Here is a 22,365-nt window from a genome sequence, read left to right on the forward strand (position 1 = left end):
CCAGTTATCAAAGAAAATGGTGTCAATGCAGGCAGAACAAAACACTGTTGAATATCAAATGTCAAGTGTCCCCAACTAAGCAAGCATAGTGAAATAGGGTAAGACAAAAATATGTTTTAGAAGAAGATTTGCTGTATTGACTCATTAAAATGCTGTGGCATTTTGGAGTGAGGGGGGGGTTGAGTGGCAGGAATTAAGCCTATTTGCAGTTCTATCTATAACATCTTTCTGTCCTCAGGAACTACACCTGTTTGTGACGATATTGGCAGACACATACTCAATTATGGTCGCCGCATTCCATTGGCAGAGTGGGATGCCAGAATTGAGGTAAATTGTCCATGTTAACAATTCCACAGTGGATGAATGCACTGTTTGAGATTAACTTGAAGTTTGTTTCATTTTAAGAATACCATTTTGTTTGTTTGTGTCTTACTAGGCTGTGACTCCCAGGATTGTCCGGGATGTTTGCTCTAAATACATCTATGATAAATGCCCAGCTGTGTCTGCTGTCGGTGAGTCTATTTATTTTTATATTTAATATACATTTTTATATTTATATTTTTTTATATCTTTCTACATTGAAGTGAATTAATGTAGAATTCTTTTTTATATTAGCATGTTATATAAATGCCTGAATTTTTTTTTTTAATTATTTTTATTTTTACTGAACTTTTTGTTCAAAACTCAAATGAGTTTAGTTTCAATTGTTATAATTGAAATCAATCAATTTCTCAATTTCTGAATCAATTTCTATAATGGTGCTCAGATCAGGGTTTTTGGGGCCGATCACTGGAAGCAGTATTGGTCGATTCAGATCACTGATACGGATCACTGACATAAATAATACTACATGATAAATAAAGGATTAAAATAGACCCACTGGGGTTATTTAGCTATTCTTAATAACAATGTATTTTAAGTATAAAAGAATTAAAAGATGAGAAAGTATTATGAATTGACAACTCTTTATTTATTGGCAAGCAACATGTGCAACATATTCCATTCACTCTCTTAAAAGGTGATTAGAAACAATTTGGAGCTTAACAAATATAGCATTCCTGTAAAATAAATACATAAATAATATAACTGCAGTCTTTATCAAGAGACCACTGCATAGTCTTTACTATATAAATTAAATAAAGAGCAGTGAGTTATTTTCTCTTTGTCTTTTTGATTGAAACAGACGGCAACAGGAATATTAGGCTGCTGTTACTTTAAGACAGAATGTGCGGATCCAATATACTGTTGCACATGCGTCTTATTTCCCAGCGGTTTACGCTCACTTTTACAAATATAGCATTCCTGTGAAATAAATAAATAAATACATTATAATAATAATATTAATGAAAATACAACAGTTTTTATCAAGAGACCACTGCGTAGTCTTCACTGTATAAATTACATATAGATTAATCCCACTAAATCTACTAAAGAGCAGTAAGTGATTTTTCTGTCTTTTTGATTAACATTGAAACAGATGGCAGCAGAATATTAGGCTGCTGTCACTTTAAGACAGAATGTGCAGATCCAATATACTGTTACACATGCAACATATTTCCCAATTGTTTGAGTTCAAAGTTCACTTTGATTGTCCATATTCCACTCTGTCTTGGAGCATGGTTGAAACGGCAGTCTGGTTAATGTATTGAAGCAATCATAGAAAAATTGTCCCATGTGTTTTGTATCATCTGATTCTTCTGGCTCTTCTGATCAGCCTTTATAGACCACAGATCAAACTATATAAATCTATTATCACCCGATAATGATCGGCGCCGATCAATGGGAGCACCCTTAAATTTCCAAATTAATAACAATCCTAATATGGTTATATTGTCTGGATCTAGCTGCAGCTTGCTTATGGAGACAGTTAGTCCAGTAATTAGTCTGCAATCAGAATTTAATAAAGGGAAATTGCTACACATCCAACCCAATGCTGTGGTATAGAAATTGGTATTAAGAATCATGAAAATTCATTGGTATTAACTGGATTTTTGTAACCTTGGATACTTTTCTTTCTTTGTGCAGGTCCAATAGAGCAGCTGCCAGATTATAACAGAATGAGAAGTGCTATGTACTGGCTTCGATTTTAAATGTTCCTTGGGCTGTCACTGATATGCTGTCTATCTTTGCAACTTTTGTCCTCTCGTCATATTTATACCTTTATCTTGTGAATTTGATGGTTAGTACATTTGCCCATTTGTTATCTCTTCCCAAAGCCGAGATGGATATGAATAATTTGGTACATTTACATCTGGAATGTCAGACATGGAGCAGAGCTATTTATGAATTTATGTGATCGTTTCATTTCTGTCCTTTTTGTATATAGCAATAGCTCTCATATCAACTTCAAATAAAACCCTGTCACATCTAGTGATTATTTTATTTGTTTTGGTTGCTTCATGAAAAGTTTGTTTTAGTTTATTTGCACAAATATAAAATAACAAAACAAAAAGTACAATCCATATACTGTGCAGGGAAAAGCAGAAAACCCAAAAGGGCTTATTTAAAGCCTCCACCTAAACAACAACAAAAAGAAAGAACTAATTGTGAAATTAAAGAAAAAAATAAATTACAAAAATATAAATGTATGACTGCAACAAGTAATGTACTCCAGAAACAAACCTTATAGGGTACATAAAACATCAAAAAAACAAAAAAGCACAATTTCAAAACGGCAATAAAATGATTCTTTATACGTCTTTTATAATGTATTAAAGAATTTTTCTGCTGAATGCGGTAAACCATTCCATAATTCAATACCCCTAAATCTTAGAGTATTGACCTCTACAAGTGAGAATTTTAGGAAGATGACAATTTGAAAATTGACAAGTGACGGTGAACCTGTGAATTTACTTTAAAATACCTCTTAAATTGCTCTGGAATGTTACCTTCACCTGAATACATCTTATAAATAAAAACGCATTTGAGAAATGTTAATATCTTAAATGGTAAGAACCTGAAGTTTCTGAAATAAAGAAGCAGGTGAAGTATATGCATTTGGTCGGGTTGCAATCCTAACAAAACGTTTCTGAAGGATAACATTTTTTTGACTAGTTGGAAAAGTGCTTGCCCAAACTGTATTACAAGATGAAAAATACGGATAAATTAAACTATAGTAAAGAGTAAGAAGACACTCTGTAGTAGACACTTGAGACACAACAATAGACTCCATTGTAATTTGATAAATCATTAGGGTATAATTTTTTACGATTAAAAATTATGAAAGATGATTTAAATTAAAACAATTAGCATATGAAATTAGACCATAATTTGCATTCGTAATAAATTAAAGTTTGAGTGAGAGAGAACTACGGTTGTGTCATCTGCAGACATTACTGGAGTAAGAATATTTGAAACATTGGGAACACTTTACAATAAGGTTCATTAGTTAAATATTAGCTAACTAACAATGAGCCATACATTTGTTACAGTATTTACTTCGTTAATGTTGGTTAACGAAAATCAAGTTGCTCATTCATTGTTCATGTTAGTTCACAGTGCATTAACTAATGTTAACAAGACTTTAATACTGTATTAGTAAACGTTGAAATTAACATTAACAAAGATTAATAAATGCTGTGTAAGTGCAGTTAATTATTACTATTAGTTAATGTTAACTAATGTACCTTATTGTAAAGTGTTACTGAAACATATGATAAATCATTCATATAAATAAGGAATTGTAAGGGTCCAAGAATGGACCCCTGAGGAACCCCACAGTCTTGTAGTCTAGAGTAGTCTTGCTGTGCTAGAATAGCAACCCTTAAAACAAACAAACTGTCTTCTATTAGAAATGTAATTTTTCAACCATTTATATCCTGAAAACCATATTTATACAACTTTTCTAATAAAATGCAATGATTAACTGTATCAAAAGCCTTTGACAGGTCTATAAAAATACAAGTAAATTCATGATTCTCAAGTGCAAGAGTGTCAATCAAATGAATCAAAGCCATATAAGTAGCCATATAAGATTTTTCGGAATCCATACTGGTGTTTATAAACAATAGAATTTGAATCTAAATGAAAAAGAAAAATCTGTTGATGCACAATTTTTTTCTATTTTTTAAACATGGCAAAATGGATTGAAACATTAAGGATCATCTGCTTTAAACATGAATATCTTTAGCTATTTTTAAATCTTCTGGTACAATGCCTGTTTTCAAAGAAAGAAAAAATTTGAGCAAGTGGCTGCAATATTGAACATTTCACCTGTTGACAATAAATACAGAAATATATTTTTAATTAAATCAATAATTTCACTTATTTATGTAATCCCAGATATCTTAAAAAGAGATTTTTTTTTTTTTTATCAGAAAAATTTCCTGATATATAATCCAAGGGTTTGCCAATAATTATTTTTGCAGATCTAATAGAATGATTATATTTAGTTCTGCAAGATTTTTAAACACCATGAGAGGAGTAGGATTTAGAACATTTTCTATAGAGGTTCTTCTTAGTCCTTAACATCTATTTATTTAACTTATAATTCTCTTTTGCTGTATTTCTTTTGAAGGTTAAACTCTGTTAACCCTAATTTCGGAATAATGAAATTATTTCTTAATAAAACTCTTGAGGGATTATGAATAATAGAAAAATAAATAAGTAATAAGAAAATCTACACTGCCCTCCAAAAGTTTGGAAACACCCTTGGCAAAGTGTGGTTTTGGATGATCTCAGCATAAATCCTCAATTTTTTTGGTGCAAATACATTAAAGTAACTTGACATTATCACTGAAGACCAGCAATAATAATTTTAATTTTGATTGACATGTATATATTGCCATTATTATGTAAAGTCAGACATGCCCCTTTGCCAGCTGGTTTAAACTTGGCCCAGGTTTGTAAAAGATTTTTGGGTCAGTACACCTTAATAGCTTCAACAATTGATTGCCAATTAAGTTTAGAATACAACTTGAACCAGTTAGAACCCAGTTTAGGTCAGATAGCTGCTAATGGTGGATATTTTGATGTATCGAAAAAAAGATTTTTTCTATGTATAAACTTTGTTATAAAATATGTATATATATAATAATCACAAATTAAAAAGGATTCATGCCAATATTGTCCAAAATCCCACTTTTCTAGGGCGTTTCCAAACTTTTGGAGGGCAGTGTACATATGTATAATTTCTTTTTTAAGAGATTTGTTAAAATCATCTAAAATATTAAAAGTGTTTATGCTCATTATTTATCAAATCAAGTGAATTGGCCAATTTTTTATTTTACAACAACTTTTTCCATTTATGGATGATTGACATCCCCAGAATAAAGGTGTGCTTGTGTATTTAATAGCAAAAACAGCCAATCTAGTGATTCTGTCAAATAGTCCACACTCTTTTTATTGTCCTGAGACATATTATAAAATGAAATATTTGTGCAACTGTGGATTACACAATCTGTAAAACGAACACTTTGACTTTAATTTTTTTTTAAATTTTGATTTATTTAAATTGTTCACTCTAAACTTAATTTAACATAACAGTGAATGCACAAGGTAACACTTTAAAACAATGGATTTAAGATCAACAGGAGACTTGGGGCCTGTACCATGAAGCCGGATTAGCTGGATAGCCAGGTAAATTTCAGATTAGTTTGCGCCAATCCTGGGTTTTAGGTACCATGAAAGTGACTTGGCTTTTAGCGGTGTTCATCACCATAGTAACTTACACTCCACAGCTAACCTGGGGCAGGTTTTGTTCTGGGAAAGAGATCTCAAAACGAAATTGGACCAATCAGATTTGAGTAAAGTGACAGTGACACATTCAATGCAATAAAGTCACTCCCCCGGTTTCTCTGCCTCCAAATTAAAGGTCACTATATAGTAAAAACAAATATTTAACAATGAATTTTTGGCTTTAATAATAATTAGAATTATTTTATGATTTATATAATTATATGATCCATATTATTATTAATCCATTACAAGCAATTTTATTTTAAGTTATTAAGCATTTAGTTTAAACAAATATATACAGATCATATATAATATATATAAGCTATAGTAGAGTCAATAGATAACTCTTTAAAAATGACTACGTGACCATACATGTTTGAGTCTCTATCGCTATATATTATCAACTATATAAATTAACTTCACAAGTCTCACTTGCACTGATAGAGCAAGATAATTTCTTTGTCCTCTTTCATGGACAAGTATTTTCTTTAGTGTAAATGTGTTTAAATTCTTAATTTTCTTCAATCGCTTAACCTTGAGCAAAAGAGTTTTGAATCGTGCTGGCTCTTTCACGACAATTGAATCAGTTTCTCTCTGTTGCAAGGCTGTTTGCCACTGATGTCACGCATTCATGTGCACGCTCTCCACAAACTCAGGATCAAAGCCTGAGTTGACAGAGAAAGTTGATGATCGGCGTCATGGTACCAACGAAGCCAGATTGGAGTGGTTTGGTTTTGTCAACTTGAAGCTAATCCTATAACCCTGAGTTTGTTCAACTACCATCATGGTACAGGCCCCTGGTCTCAGGAGATCTTGTCCATGTTTACTTTTTTTTCCATGTTCAGGGCCCCAGACTAACATTTGAGAGCAGTGGCACTGGTCACACTAAGTTCTAAAGATGGTCATAAGTTCTACAGAAGATCATAATGGTAATTTAATAATATTAGTTTTGCATTAATAAGTGCAGTTACTAATAATATTTGACAAAGCATTGAGCTTCAACTGAGATGCAGATAATTTTTAATTTTTTTATTTACATATTTACAACAGTAATGTGCAAAAAACAATTTTATAGATAAAAATGTAAATATTAAAATAAATTATTAAATATTCCACTGAACTGACCAACAGCTTCAGTGATTATAAAAGGAGCACTCTTTACTTGCTTTCTGTGTAATTCAGTCACAATTTGAAGAAAAGCTTTTCAAAAGTTTTTAATGAGACTGACTTTTCCAACTTTCCCATATAAGGGAGTGGAAATGGCTAATAAGCCAGTCTGCTGCCATCTACTGGTTATAGTGGTACTTTCATGTCTTTTTTTTTTTTTTTTTTTTTTTTTTTATAAATTAAAGTTGGTTTGCCACTAAGCTTTAGTTTTCCTTCATCTTTTAACTTTTAGTTTTACAAATTAAATTAAAATTAAAGCTTTTAAGTCTTGGAAAAAGTGTGTTCTATGATATTAGACTGCGTAGATAATAAAAGATAATGAATTTAAAACCTGAACCAAACATATTTTTATTCAAAGATCAACAGTCTGTCATTAGTCTGCCACAAAAAAAACAACATTAAAATCATGAACTCAAATGTCATTGTGAAAAAAAACAAAAACAATTACTGTTGTAAGTAACAGTGCGTAAATCAGACCTTTCTGTAGCCTAATGCTAATAAGCTTAAACGAAAATAACGAAATAATTGGGTAGTGAAGTATTTTTTGTACACAGTGCAGCGAACAATCAATCACTCCTTTACTCGTGCATCACCGTCCTCCTCGTGCCTGCAGCAACTTGCGCTTTCTTCATCAAGGCTTAAAACAAAAAGGGCATGCATATCTAAATTCGCGCCTACGGTATTTTTTTAGAACTTAGAAAAAATATGCTGCAGCCAATGAGCAGCCGGTGGGAGCCAGTTGCGACTCAACCTCCACAGGCAGTTTTTAATGTTTATCAGACAATAACTACTCAAGATTTTGCTTTAGTATAATTTTCGGGACAATTAGGGCCAGATTCGGGACAACAGTTTAAATTTTGGGACGTCTGGTCACCCTATGTTGAAATATGGCTCATTTTTGCATTTACCCAACATAAAACATTACAATATTTTAAACTCAAAATCTGATTTATTTAGCATTTATTGTTCAGATTTCACCCTAGCATTAAATACGTGAAGGGCAGTTGATTAACAATAAATAAAGGTATAGAACAGAATATCCGCAAAAGCACCATCTGTTTCTCTCTCATTACAAAGTTACTTGTACTATAATACTCTCTGTAATCATAATTCTGTCACAGCAACATTATTTCCAGCAAACAACGATGTTCGGATCATTCTCCAAGCGCTCATCCAACTCCCTGTAACTCATTCCTGAAAAGACATGCAGGGAATAATGTCACTGGTTTAAAGGTATATTCATGTGAAAAAGCAATAACAAACATCATACTTGCCAGTTTTGCAACAGATTTCATCATAACTATGGCAGCCAGTGTAAAGTCTAGGTGGACGACTCCTATCATCTTTAACAACCTTGACTGGATACTTCTGCAGCCGGCGAATCAGACCTTTCATCAAGCCAAACTGAATCAACTTCCTACAACAACATATATAAAAGAAAAAAAAAAAAGTAGAATATTTATTTTATATAGCATATTTTCTTTCAACTCAAACTAGTACTTAACCAACAGCTAAATGAGTCAATAGGACACAAAAACGTTCTTAATTTATAATCTTTACATATTGTTCTTCTGTAGCTACAGAAGACTGACATGCCTTATTAGTGGCATGTTAATTGTGGGCATTTAAGCATGAACAACAATCAAATTAAAATGGCCTTGCCTTTCATCCACCCTCTGTAGCTGGTGAGAATAGCGAGAACAGAGGTCACGCACAGTTGTACCTGGGGTCAAACCACAATACAACTGGAACACATCCCTGAGACTTGTCCTCTGGCCTGGTCACATGCACATAGTAAAATATGTACTGAGAACTAGAAACATTTCACTCTCACACACATACACATACATTTAAAATCTCTGTACTTGCTCACCTAGCTTACTGATGTATTGTAGACACTCTTCCTGAAGGCACTTCTTATCTATCAAGTTTTGTACTTTGGGTGTTGTGCAGTAAACATTTGAGTACTATAGAATATCAAAACCAAAAACAATGTAAGAAAAATAATCTGTAATAAAATTTAGAACAAAATAGCAAAAACTTACCTGAAATATGGATACCAGAGTTACTACTTCATAATACCTGTGAAACAGCATTTTTCAGTCTATTACTCTTTATCTGCTATTACATGTACAAAATCTGCAACACTATAACTATTGTAATGATCTATTCATGGTTTTAGTGCATTTCATTATTAAAACTTATTTAGGTGCTTAATTTTCATGCATACATCATTGTATCCTATACATTTTTGTCAAGGGTCAAGTGATGCCTTATGTCAGGAGGTATATCCAAATTACAAGAATATTCTGGCTTAAATACAACTTAAGCTCTGCCACCAGCATATATGGCATGCATTTGTACCAGAGTTTAAAAGCAGAAATGGCAAAATGTAAAGCAAAACCAAAGGTGCCAGAAAATGTATTGTATTTGCATGGATTTCCTTATCTACACTCCAGGTTTTCCACTTCCTGCTCTAACTATCTTTCACCAGGCTCAAACCATATATCTGTTATCCTAATATCAACATGTTAAACTTTGAATTTAGATGGCAATAACAATTTAGAATCATAAAAAAATGGCTCTATGAGGGGAAATTATATCTGATATCAGATTTATATCTGACAACATGTAGCCACTTAGGGATGAGCCATTTTAATTAAACCCTATTTACTGTTGATGAAAATAAAATGAGAAAAAAAAGCACTGTTAGTTATTATTAATAATGAATTAGTGTTTTTGAAAAAGAAACATCTGTTTCAAATAATCATAGTCAATATTGTTGGTCTTAATTAACTCAACCAAAAGCATCCTATATGAGATTAATCAGATATATACAACATAAACATAATATTACAACTTACATCTGCACAAAATGACAGTGAACTTGAATTAAATCACGTGCTAGTCAATGCGCTCTTCCCCTAACCCGCTGAAACACAAACAGCTGAAGCACAAAGAATTCAACAACATTGCATTACACACAGTCAATGAACACTGAAGCGCTTTGGCATATACTCGAGTGCTCCAAACATGAACCAGCAGCACTGTGTATGCGAACATTTTACATGTCTACTTCAAATTAAAAATATATTTGCAATTAAGGAGACTAATGTAGTATGTCCGATCATGAACACAATGTATTATTCTGATACACAGAAGACAATGATGCAGACCAAAAATTAAAAAAAAGTCAAAAAATGATGCATTTATTCTTTCGGTTAAACTGATGTGTTTTATTTATTTTGTTAACTGATGTGTGTTATATAGTGTGTTATTTGTTCAAAGTGCTCATAAACCTAATGAAAATATTATTAGACATTGTAAATGTTCTTCAACATTTTTCATATAGACCAATAGCTCTGGAAAGTTATAATGCTTATTTGTTGGTATTTCTAAGAATAATTTATCAAAATGTATTTGATTTGTAAATGATAGTTGTTAGTAGTCTCTAATAAGTTTTTGCGAGTTTATTATAGTTAGTAGGGATGGGCAGATCGATATTAAATATCGATATATCGATACTGAGGTTGAGTATTGAAAGTATCGATACTAGGGTGTTTTTTTAAACCAGTGATTTTGTTTATTTAACAAAAAATTTTATGCATCAAATATGCATTGGATTGGACAAATAACCTATTTAAGCAAATAATTTGTAATAAAAGTATTTTCCTGCTCATCTGAACACGCAAATGCTGCAAGTCAAAACCAATCGATCTCAGAGCGGTCGCTCACTGCAGACACTACATTCAAATAGCTGTAGGGCTGCGTTTAGTATCGTAAGAAACCATTGATGCTTTTGTGAAACGCAGCCCAGAACATATGCTTAACAGAACACAGAGAAATATAATATTATTATTAGTTATTTCACAAACAAAATTAAATAGCCTACATAGTTTGTGCAATTAACCTAAATTTATTTAAAATGAACCTTAAAAGTTCATATTGATGTTCTGTCAGAATACAAATGTTTCATTTAATGGGTGCAACATCCTGTCAATGGCAGTCCCTTATGAAAATGAACCATTACTACAGTGACCATAGTTCAGCTAGGCATATAAAAGGCTTGTTTGTAGATTTCCCATACCAAGTAAACATTTTAACCATGTGTAAACAAAAATATAATCTAATATAATGTTAAGTGGGTATCATAACCCATTTTACTCTTAGTAATTCAATAATTGAATAAATGTTAAAATCTTTAAGTTCGTATTAGAGGTATCGTATCGGTATCGATATAGGTGATACTGGCCTTGAAAGTATCGGTATCGTATCGAAAACAAAATAAGTGGTATCGCCCATCCCTAATAGTTAGGGCTGTGACGGTAGGCATGACAACTGCGCCACCGCGGTCGTGGAGTGTCACCGGCGATAGTGTTTTTATATTATATATATATATATATATATATATATATATATATATATATATATATATATGAAAATAAAATTTCAGAGGTCGCGTTAACCGAAAATTTTCCGTCATTGATGGATTTTTTTTTTTTAGCAGTGACGGAAAAAATCTGCAGCCCTTCCGTCATTTTGACAGATTATGTAGCTTGTGACTGTTTCTCAATTCCAAGAACGCAGAGAACAGACTTGCGTTCTCGTGGAGTCCAGTCTTGCCAGGCGACCTTGAAAGAACGAACTCGGAAGGACGCGAGGACACAGAACGCATCATTTGACAATTAGATATCCCAGCAAACATTTGATGTACACATTATTTGATGTACGTTGTGACAACGTCGTAGTTGTCATTTGGTCAGCGTGACATTACTTTATGACAACGTTGTGAGGACGTCGTGGTAATGTTCCATTTTTTAGAATCTTGGCTAACGTTCAAGAAACGTCGCGGGCACGTCCTCAAAAGACGTCGCTGGTTAATACGGAGAACGTTGTACCGACGTGGTCCATTGGTCTCCTGATAACTTTCCAGATATGTAACTTTGTGTTCAAAATTTACAAAAGTTATACAATGGGAATGTACAACATGCATACATTCCAAACCGTGTTTTTGTTGGACCCTGAATCATTATGGTATACCTAGAATAAGTGTTTATATTCGGACTATTTTAGACCAGTCTGGTAGGAACCGCTGCGGAGTAGCACAAATACCTGCGTGACTCGTCATAGACATAAACAGAGAGAAGTAGCTCCGGCTACAATGTTCTTCCGCAAGATGCATGCCGTTCTGTTTAACTGTTAGAGCGCCAAAAGTTACATGTTTATATATTATATGTTGTGTTTGTGAATGTAGGAGATTTATTGGATGGGGCACACGCGAGACAAATTCGAAATTTTAAACGAGCAAGTCAAACGGACTTTAGGAGAATCTGAGTACTGCGCATGCGCATCGTTTTGTTCTGTAACGGTCGACTTCCAGCAGACGGACACGGAGTAAGATCTGCTTTTTTATTCATCGTTTTTTCCCACGTGACACTAAATATCACTTGTGACGAGTAATGTTAGTGCAATGTTTTTGGTTTTCTAAATGTATTTCATAAATAAATTACGTTTGGTTAATGTGCGCACGAGCGCTGTCCCCGTGAGGCGGTCTGAGGTAACGTTAAAATCTGAGACGCAGTTTTATATTTTTATTTTAGTCATTTTAAGTGTAACGTTCACTGTTTAATGCTATAAACGGCAGAACAATCACTTACATTCGTTAAACGGCAACTGTAGTAGAGTGTTTGTTAATTTTAGACCCTGCCTGGCCTCCCTGAAGCTCATATAAACCATATTGAAAATCCAATAAAATCTGTATAAAACGGTTAATCAGACATGGTTAATTACTTAACGATTTGTTTACTTAAATTCTTTTTATTGACAATGAACCAGACAAATCAATGATTTGAGAGTTGTTTATAACAAAATATTCTCGTTTGTCGCCACTTAAGTTACTGGTTTAACGTTAACGTTAATGTGTGGGTCTATTCATTATAATAAATCTAACATACTTTTTATTTTCAGCAGCTGGAGGAGAGACAGCCTGTGCAGCAACAACAAGACAACAATGAGCATGGGTGGGTATTAAATTAATTTCTGACTTATTCAGTACCAATAGATATAAAGTCCTGGACTAATAGTGCTGCTATCGGTATGTATGTAACGTTCAGTCATTAATTACCCTTTATATACAACCACATATCATTCAGATAATCTCCAGGTGGACTGCATGGATCCAGGATCAAGAGATCATTCATCATGCAGACCATGTTCCAGGAGAAGCAGCATATACTGGGTGAACAACTATGCCTCATTTTTCCAATATCACTTAGGTAAGACTAAATGGATTTAAAGTGATTTCAATCATGGGTCATTTGTTTCAGGTCTGCTTGATCATTTTGTTGTCCTGGATGTGAGAACATGGTTAAAAGGTGTGTCAGTCAGCATCCAGCCATAAAAGCAGCCTTCTTGTTAAAAGGCTCAGGAGGACAAACAGGTAATTCACAGGGTTGAATTTCACAATTCAATTACTCACAGAGACAAGGAGATGTTAATAGTTCTGAATTTGAGGGGTCAGCAATTTTACTATTTGATACATTTACACTTTTCATTTAATTCAGAATGAAATCATTGTGATTGATGAATCTGAATATAGGTGATGTGTACATTTATTTAGAAATCGGATTTGATATTTTAAAATGCACTGTCTGTCCAGAATTACAGACTTTCCCGCTGTTGGTGCGTATTAACCATCATCCTGTTATTGCTTCTTTTCTGCTTCAAAAAGCAGACTTTATATTTATCATTCCAGGTCCTGATTAGGAGATGCAGAGAACATGAAGCTATGTGCCATGCTGCTTATATTTATCTAGTAAAAATGCTCAAGAAATTTTATGACAACTGTCATCTATTACACTGCATTCATTCAACAACAATGGTTACACATGCTTTACACTTTCAAATTTCAGTTTTTAATCTGATCAAGTGTTACTTGTCCTATCGAACAGATTAGAAAAGGTTTAAATCACCCCTTACAATCAGAATGAAATTTTAAAATCTGATTTGGCAAATTCATTCTGAATGACATGGTTGCATGTGACTTAAAGGGATAGTTCACCCAAAAATGTAAAAAACTGTCATCATTTACTCACCCTCAGCTTGTTCCAAAGCTGTATACATTTCTTCTGTTAAAAACCACCATTGACTTCCATAGTTTTTTTTTTTCTTTTTTTCTACTATGGAAGTCAGTGTTGGCCCAAAGCAGCCTGGTAACAAACTTTCTTTAAAATATTTTATATAGCTTTATATAGATTTTATATAGCAGACTAGTAGCACAGATGGAATAAAAAGTCACATGTAACCACATTAGTTGAAATGAATTGGCCGGGTCCAATTGACATTTAATCCGGATTTAAAGGGCATGATTAAAGCTTTTTTAAAATCTGTTTGATTAAAACTGTTTGAATCAATTCGACTATCACATACAATCCAAAATCTCCTTCCTCTCATCATCTCATCCGCAAGCTTTGGGCATTTTTACTGCTTGATAAATATAAACAGCATGGCACAAAGCTTAATGTGCTCATCGTCTCCTAATTAGAACCCATAATAGATAAATGTTAAGTCTGTTTTTAAAACAAAGAAAAGCTGTGTAGTGCAGTCGTGCAATGTACATGATTATCGGGTTAACTAGCTTGTATGCAAAGGCTCACAAACTACTGAGTGTTCGAACTTACAAAGTGTACACCTGCCTAAAGAGTTAGTTCAAACAAAAATGAAAAAAAAAAAAAAAAAAAAAAAAAAAAAAAAAAAAAAACGCCCTTATGTCATTCCGAACATGCAAGAATGTGTTGTTCATCTTCGAAAAATAAGTGAAGATATTTGAATGAAATCTGAGTTATCTCCCTCAGTTTACAGACCATGCAACTAACACTTTGACACTTCAAAAAGTTCATAAAGACATTGTAAAAGTGATCCATATGAATGGAGCAGTTTAGTCCAAACTTGAACTTCAAAGAGACTTGTTCGCTTAATGCAATATACAGTTTGAGTTTAGACTTTTATTCACATATAAACATTAATTAGCGAACATAAATGGAAGCTCAACTGTACTTCTTTGTATATGCACTTGTGTATTAAATTTGTTAATTATATAAAGTGATCGAGTTTATTCAGAAAATTTGGACTAAACCACTCAATATTCATTAGATCAGATTTACGATCTGTACAAACTTTTGTTTTAAACATCAAAGTGGCAGTTGTGTAGACTGTCAATGGAGGGACAGAAAGCTCTCAGATTTCATTAAATTATCTTTAATTGTGTTTTGAAGATGAACGAAAGTCTTAACAGGTTTGGAACGACATTAATTAATGTCATGATAAAAACAAATAATGTTGTAACTTACAATATATACATGATATTTTAATGATTTCAAAATACTATCAAAATTTTTTTTAAAAAAAACCTTCATAATCACAATTCATTTAGGCTACATGAAATATGCCCTTACTGTATTTTTTCTTAAATATTTTTTTCTTGCTTTCGTGTACAGAAAGATGTATTTTTGAGGAGGCTACAACAACGATTAAAGCCAGGGACACACTTAATGACTGTAAGGCCGATTATAAATGTAATTTGATACTTTCAACTGATCTTGCCCAAACACGCGGAGTCAGAGCCAGTTGTATTTATATATATATATATATATATATATATATATATATATATATATATATATATATATATATATATATAAGTATTTAAAATCCACTTCAGTCGAAGGAAACAGTTTTAAGTGTGTTGATTTCAGTCTTAGAATGTTTTTTTCTAGTCGTTCAGTGTGTCCCCAGCTTGAAGGAGTCAATCGTTTGAGAATTTGTGCACTGTTTATTATCTAAATGTAATAATGTACACTGCCAGTCAAAGATATTGGAAGATGTTGCAAAATTTAATTTATTCCTTTGACGGAAAATTTTCGGCATCATTTTTCTAGTCTTCAGTGCCACTTGATCTTTCATCATTCTAATATGCTGAATTGATGCTCGGACATTTCTTTTGAAATGTGCTGCTTCATTTTTTTGTGTTCTTGAGCATCAAATCATCATATTAGAATGATTTCCGAAGGATCATGTGACACTGAAGACTGGAGTTAATGATGCTGAAAATTCAGCTTTGATCACAGGAATAACTTACTTTTAAAAATAGATTAAAATAGAAAACAGTTAATAGTAAAACTATTTTAGAATATTAAAGTAAAACTACTTCACAGTATTATTATTTTACTGTATTTTTTCATCAAATGCTGCCTTGGTAAGTAGAAGAGACTGCTTTCAAAAGTAAAAATGCAACTTCTAACAATGTAATTCAACCTTTCAGCTGCCAGAGGAGTATGATGATGGCAGTGGTGACCAAGGTGACAGTGCAGCTCAGGATGAAGAAGAGGAGGAGGAACATGTAAGTTAAACTTGCTTTCCTCATACCTTTCTAACAAACAATAAACCTGACTACAATAACTACTACAATAACTTTTTTAAAGCTTCCAGTTTGCCAAAATCCAAAGTGAATATATATAGACCATCCTCCTATCCTTGCCTCAGAAGAACCTGAGAAAGACACTCTTCCTCTTCTCTCACAGCTCTCCATCATCTACCTCTGCAACACTGTTGGCAAGAGTGTTCTTACACAGCTGAGGACACTGTAATGAGAGATCTCAAATTCTTCCTGAGAAAGTCCACGTTCATTTTCTTGAACAGAAACTGTACATGTATTTTTGGGTGGGCCAAACTATTATTTGAAGAAATGCTAAAAATCTCTATATTGTTCTTTATACATATCTTACTCTTTATGAATGTCATCTTCTGGATTTTTTTTTAGCTTTTGAGAAGCTCAAGGACTGTATATCTTTGGTAATTGTGATATTGTCTGGCAGTAAAGCAGTATTAAAGCAAATTACCTCAGTATATTTGTAGCAGCTGCCTCATACAGGACACTTAGGAAATGGTTTAAAATATATTTTTTGCAAATAAAGTAATAAAATATCTGCTGAATCTTTTTCATATCTTTGTCATTTTTGTGCCAAATTATGGATAGTAGTAATCATAAGAGTATCTATAAATATAATTGATAAAATCATTATTTAACTATACCCATCTAATGATAAAACACTTTGTCAATTAAAAGAATAAAACATGAATTACTTGATATTTATTTATTGATTGTATTGTTTGATCTATGAATGTGTTCAATTTATGAATTCATGTGTTAACACTTTACATGGTTAAAACATGGTTACATGGTAATGTTCAAATGTATTGGCTTAGTAATTGTACAAAGTAACAATGCTGATGATTTCATGGATGCAGTGTGTTTCTAGCCATTTTCTATCAAAATTTAATGAGGGTTTATATTGGTTTCCACTACATATTTTGATCTGCAAATGTATTAACCAAAGCAACACAATTCCCTATAACAATTAGAATTTATTAGGTTTTATAGCAGAGAATGAAGTGTTAATCAGTTCTGCATGGATTTCAAGGTTATGGACGGTGCACATTTCCATTCCCCGGAGTAAGGGTGAGAAGCAGATTTTAAGATAAAGGTGGTATTTTGGTCTTTAGGACGTACCTGTCACGTTCCAGCAACGTACCACTAAAACGTTGCGACAACGAATATGGGAATCACAAAGTTACGTGGCTGGAACGTTATTCGGGACGTCGTTGCAACTAATATGAGCCGATCCAGTTAGGTTTTCACAACGTGCCAGTTTGGTCGTTGAGACGTACTCCTCATGTTACAGAGACGTACCACTATAACGTCGCCATGACGAATATGGGAATCACAAAGCTAAGTTGCTGGAACGTTATTCGGGACATCGTTGCAACTAATATGAGCCAATCTGGTTACGTTTTTACAACGTGCCAGTTTGGTCGTTGAGACGTTACTGTCACGTTCCAGCGACGTAACGCTATAACGTCGCCACGACGAATATGGGAATCACAAAGTTACGTCCCTAGAACGTTATTTGGAATGTCCCTGCGACTAATATGAGCCAATCTGGTTACGTTTTTACAACGTGCCAGTTTGGTCGTTGAGACGTACTCCTCACGTTACAGAGACGTACCACTATAACGTCGTCACAACGAATATGGGAATCACAAAGTTACGTCCCTAGAACGTTATTTGGTACGTCGCTACAACGAATATGGTCCGGTTCAGTTACGTCGTCACAACATAACTGTGTTAGCTGGGATGCTGCGATCTTGTTGCTCAACTGACCATCCCACCATATTATAAGTGGCTAATGCACAATAAATACAACATAACAACACAAACAATTGTCATAACCTATTAAATATCATTATAGACATTGTTTTCATATACTTTTATATCTTTATATTTCACCCCGTGTATTTATGAAAATGAGTAGCCTTTGGCTGTTATGCTTTGTCAATGTTAAGATTACTTTTTATATGCCAATAAAAATACTGCAGGCTTTCGTCAGGTTATCATTTTATTAAAATTAAGCAAAACAAACAGTTTACTTTCACGAGCTGTCACGTATTTGCGAGCTTGTAGCTGGAATCTCACGAGAACTTTAAAGCTTACAGGCTTCCATACGTCAACTGCCGCAGCATCTTCTGGGATTTTTAACGGTTCGATTCCCTCAAGTTTGCATTCGATGCATCCTCGATATCAAGAACACATCCGGGTACCTTCATGCATCCTCCGTTCTTGAGTATCCGCTTGTTAAGTCGTTACGTAAAGAACGCCGTCCCAAGCCTCGACTCGTTTCACTTGAGAATGCCATCGACGGACGTTTATGAGCGGTATTTATTCATATTAAACATCAATCATTTAAAAAAGTTAAACATTTTCAGTCTCCGTGCTCACAGCGTCACAGATATTAATATTTTAATGATTTATAAAAGATGAATCATTGTCTGGCCATCTGGAATTTTGATATGGAGATAAAGGTTGTAATTATATATTTTTTGTAGTATTACACCACATCGTGTATGTATATTAGCACCATTTGTTGTTTTCTTGTGGTATGAGATAGAGCGTTAGGACCCGGAAGCGCTGCCGCGTGACGTCAGACTTAACAACCGGATAGAGGGTATTCGTCGACGTCACTTTCCCGCCGAAAACGCGCTCCCTCAGCTGGACTGAGTGGCAAAAGAACCTGCTGCGTGACTGGATTTAGTCAAGCGGCAACCTCCCCCAGTCTCTCGTGAAGCCAATACGGAAGTGACTTAAACTGCGATTCATCGACTGGCCGCTAGGGACAGGCTCCAAAAGAGAGCAGAATCTCATTGAGTTCCATGTTAAATTGGCCAAATTGTTTACAAGTTGGTTAAAATTGTGGTTTTTGTCTATACTGCTAATTTTGCCCTTCATGACAACTGTGAGGGGGGTGAATTTTTTTCTAACTCATTCTTTTAAATTATATTAAGCCTTAAATATCTGCATAATTAAGGGCGTGGTCACTTGAGTGACAGGTAGATGCCGCTGCTGTCTGTGAGCCGTCACTTTACCTCATTTAATTCCAACCGCTGAATTTGGCATCTCAGCTGTATTTGTGCACGATTATTTTATACAATTATAAAATATGGCTTGCTGCATAATATTCGAGACTGATGTGTGTCTGTGTAGATGTGCATGCATGCGGAAGATAAACAGAATATGTTGTTGGATCGTGACATTGGCTAAAAATTTTTTTTTTTTTAGATTTACTACAATAACAATACCAGGAGGATATACAACTCTGACAGCACTGCTTGGATATTATAACTAAAACTGCTGCACTATTTTGAAAAAATATACTTTGGACACAGGCTCTTTTGTTTGTTAGATACGATCATATACAGTTTTACAAACGCTGCTCAGATTGCATCCTTTCTTGAAGAACGATGACAGAGAGCAGATCATTCAGAAGAAATGTTATGCAAACAATGGATAATGTATCAATATTTCATGGACAAAAAGTACTATTTTTGTTTTGCAATGGACATTTATATTTTACCCAAGTGCCACAGATTGGATTCATCTCGCGATCTCTATTATAAAAGGTATGAAGCCCCATTTTAATTTTCTATGTTGTTGTTTGCACACCCAACACAAATTACTGGTGTTGGAGCATCTATATCTTAAAAAGATTGACAGTAAACCTTTAGAACTTTCTGATGATAAAACAATATAGGTAGGTTTAAATCCGCGTAATCACTTATATCAATGTTATATCGTCATATTGTCCAGCCCTAAAACATATATAGTTTTTGTCAGTGTTGTTTATTTAAAAAAACACAATGCAGAATATAAGATCGAAAATATTTAATTGATGAGTTGTCAACATAAGAATACAATATATACGGTATGATTTTACCTCAAAATCCAACATTTTTGACAGCAAGATCGCTGAAGAACGCATATTGAGAAACAGCCTGTAATTCCCACCCCTGTCCAGTAGGTGGTGAGTGCGCTCCAGTGTGGCAGCAGAGCACGAGTTCAGTCTCCAGAATAAAATGAAAACGATGCGCTTGATTACACACAGACGAGCACCCTAGTTTAAGTCAATTTTATAATAATAAAGTTCATTATGCTTACTTACATAATTAAGTTTTTTTAAAGTTATTTTTCTTGCTGACTATTAGTTTATGGTCAACGAATGGCTTTTCTGAAGTATAATGTTACGTGACATTGTTTGCAACACTGTTGACTGACGTGATACAGATTTCGGTAAGCTACTGTATCTTTCGACATATTTTGTATTTTCATACACGTTTATTTAGTTATGTACAGTAGTAAAGAGGCAAGGATGATCGCATTCACTTACAATCTGTGAAAGTGTTCAAGATGAAAACTGAAAAATGACGGTCTTCGTACAACTTTCTTCTCAGGTCTGTGTTTTATTGGTTGTTTTCTCTCCTACTTTTCAACAGCTTTACAAGCCCATTTATTGAGACTTTTTCAACACTAAGGTGCGAATGACCAGGCTAAAACATAACTCTTTAAAGACATTTTTGTGTCAAATGCGGTAAAGAGTTAATCTGTATAATATTCCTTTTAATAAGCTATTATTGAGATTATGACTCAGCTCAAACAGGAATAATATCATACTTACAATAAATTCTGAACAGCAATCCGCACCAAATTAAGCTCAACATCGGCCTCAGCAGAGATCTTTTGAATGTGTCGATACCCATCTACAAAGGGTAGGATCTGCAAAAAAAAAAAAAAAGTAATCTCAATTTTTATGAAAAATATTATAAATGAATGATTTCTGTTAACAAATGATATTTGAAGACAGTATGCCAAACAAAATAATATTTTACCTGTTTCACGCAAAAATATGTATAAATATATATATTACAAACTTAATTTTTGTGAAATCTTATTTGTAATATATCTAAATTGTACAAACAAACCTTGTTTTATAGCCAAACCTTGAGTGTGGTAAACATGCAGTGTAATGCGAACATGTGTTACAAAAGAAACATTTCAAACAATGTTTTTTTTTTTCAGACGTACTCCATAACAAAACACACTACACTACAAATAAATGCAGATTGTGAAATTTATCTTTTCTTTTGCTCCTAATGTGAACACTCTTGTTTGTTAACATGGGTGGCAACAACAAAAACAACACGCTGCTCAAGCAATATGAAACAAGGCTTCATTTCCCAAGTCTGATAATTTCATTTTTTTATTAAGTCAAATAAAGGCAGTAAAAGTAAACAGTGGAGAAGACCTTTTTTTTGCAGACCTGTTGTGTAGTGAGATCCCATTGTGACTTTATAAAGTGATCCTTATTTTTGGTAAATACTGGTACATCATACTCCTGAACAACCAGAGGATCTTTCCTTTGTTCAATTAGCTTCAAGTGGATGGTGTTAGAGTAGTCTGTTATGAGAGAAGGAGAAAGGGTGATTATAAAAGCAGCAAGAATCACTGACAGGGAAATAGTGAGATTGAAAATACATATATAACCAATAGGTAGGGTGCAGGCTCCTGTAACATTAAGTTCCTCAAGAAGTGTGGACAGGATAGGCAACAGCTTCTGTTTACTCTCCTCATTTGAAATGAATCCACTCTCAAGCTAATCAAAGACATTTTATAAAATGGTTAATAAGTGTTAGATCAATTTTTGAAGTACCATAACAGAAGTACTTAGTAAATAATTTTTTTTACCTCCAGAGTTGTGAGGTAGCCAGAAAGTTTTTTGACAATAGGTTCTAAAGCACATGTTTTTGTCCTGGCATCACAGACTAAACCCAAATTGAAGAGCAAGGCATTCCGGCTGTACTTCTTATGTTCAATGCACACTGGACAGCCAATCAGTTTCTTCTCCATGGCAGTCCTTAATCAGTTACACAAATAAAACACAACCAGGTCATTATCATTAATAATGGGGGGTAATGCTATTTCATGTATTCTGACTTATTTACACTGTTAAAGAGTTGGATTATCATGCTAAACACAAAAAAACAATGTCACCAAACAAGTGTGTTTTTGGTTTTAAAGATAACCTTGCTTCCTAAAGAACCCAGCGTGGAGCTGAGAGTTTTGTGCTCACGCATTAC

The 22,365-nt window shown here is 33.7% G+C and overlaps 2 protein-coding genes and 1 long non-coding RNA gene across 13 annotated transcripts in view; 2 read left to right on the forward strand and 1 right to left on the reverse strand.

The window, feature by feature from the left end:
- The window catches only part of uqcrc1 (ubiquinol-cytochrome c reductase core protein 1), a 29,271-nt gene extending 26,889 nt beyond the window's left edge, over positions 1 to 2,382 (forward strand). For both annotated transcript variants that reach the window (XM_067374005.1, XM_067374006.1), the window contains 3 exons: positions 239 to 327; positions 437 to 512; positions 2,026 to 2,382. In XM_067374005.1, coding sequence (XP_067230106.1) covers positions 239 to 327; positions 437 to 512; positions 2,026 to 2,090 — 230 coding nt within the window. In that variant the 3' untranslated portion in view covers positions 2,091 to 2,382. The remainder of the gene's footprint in view (positions 1 to 238; positions 328 to 436; positions 513 to 2,025) is intronic.
- A 24-nt stretch (positions 2,383 to 2,406) lies between these two features.
- The window catches only part of nprl2 (NPR2 like, GATOR1 complex subunit), a 74,197-nt gene continuing 54,238 nt past the window's right edge, over positions 2,407 to 22,365 (reverse strand). For 3 of the 8 annotated variants that reach the window (XM_067374007.1, XM_067374015.1, XM_067374014.1), the window contains 8 exons: positions 21,974 to 22,142; positions 21,534 to 21,881; positions 20,907 to 21,004; positions 8,889 to 8,925; positions 8,717 to 8,810; positions 8,506 to 8,620; positions 8,118 to 8,260; positions 2,534 to 8,037 (listed from right to left, as the gene is read on the reverse strand). In XM_067374007.1, coding sequence (XP_067230108.1) covers positions 7,970 to 8,037; positions 8,118 to 8,260; positions 8,506 to 8,620; positions 8,717 to 8,810; positions 8,889 to 8,925; positions 20,907 to 21,004; positions 21,534 to 21,881; positions 21,974 to 22,142 — 1,072 coding nt within the window. In that variant the 3' untranslated portion in view covers positions 2,534 to 7,969. Of the gene's footprint in view, positions 8,038 to 8,113; positions 8,261 to 8,505; positions 8,621 to 8,716; positions 8,811 to 8,888; positions 8,926 to 20,906; positions 21,005 to 21,533; positions 21,882 to 21,973; positions 22,143 to 22,365 lie in introns of all 8 variants that reach the window. The other 5 variants (XM_067374011.1, XM_067374012.1, XM_067374008.1 and 2 more) reach the window with 5 other exon arrangements.
- On the forward strand, positions 8,718 to 19,663 carry LOC137011285 (uncharacterized). Of its 3 annotated transcripts, none has more exons than XR_010893465.1 (3): positions 8,718 to 13,282; positions 16,163 to 16,240; positions 16,323 to 19,663. It is a non-coding gene; the product is annotated as an uncharacterized lncRNA (long non-coding RNA). The 3 variants fall into 3 exon arrangements; XR_010893467.1 differs by having other exon boundaries at positions 8,718 to 13,081; positions 13,170 to 13,282; positions 16,163 to 19,663; XR_010893466.1 differs by having other exon boundaries at positions 8,718 to 12,863; positions 12,996 to 13,282; positions 16,163 to 19,663.

Source organism: Chanodichthys erythropterus, chromosome 21 (assembly GCF_024489055.1).
Source record: "Chanodichthys erythropterus isolate Z2021 chromosome 21, ASM2448905v1, whole genome shotgun sequence".
NCBI lineage: Eukaryota > Metazoa > Chordata > Actinopteri > Cypriniformes > Xenocyprididae > Chanodichthys > Chanodichthys erythropterus.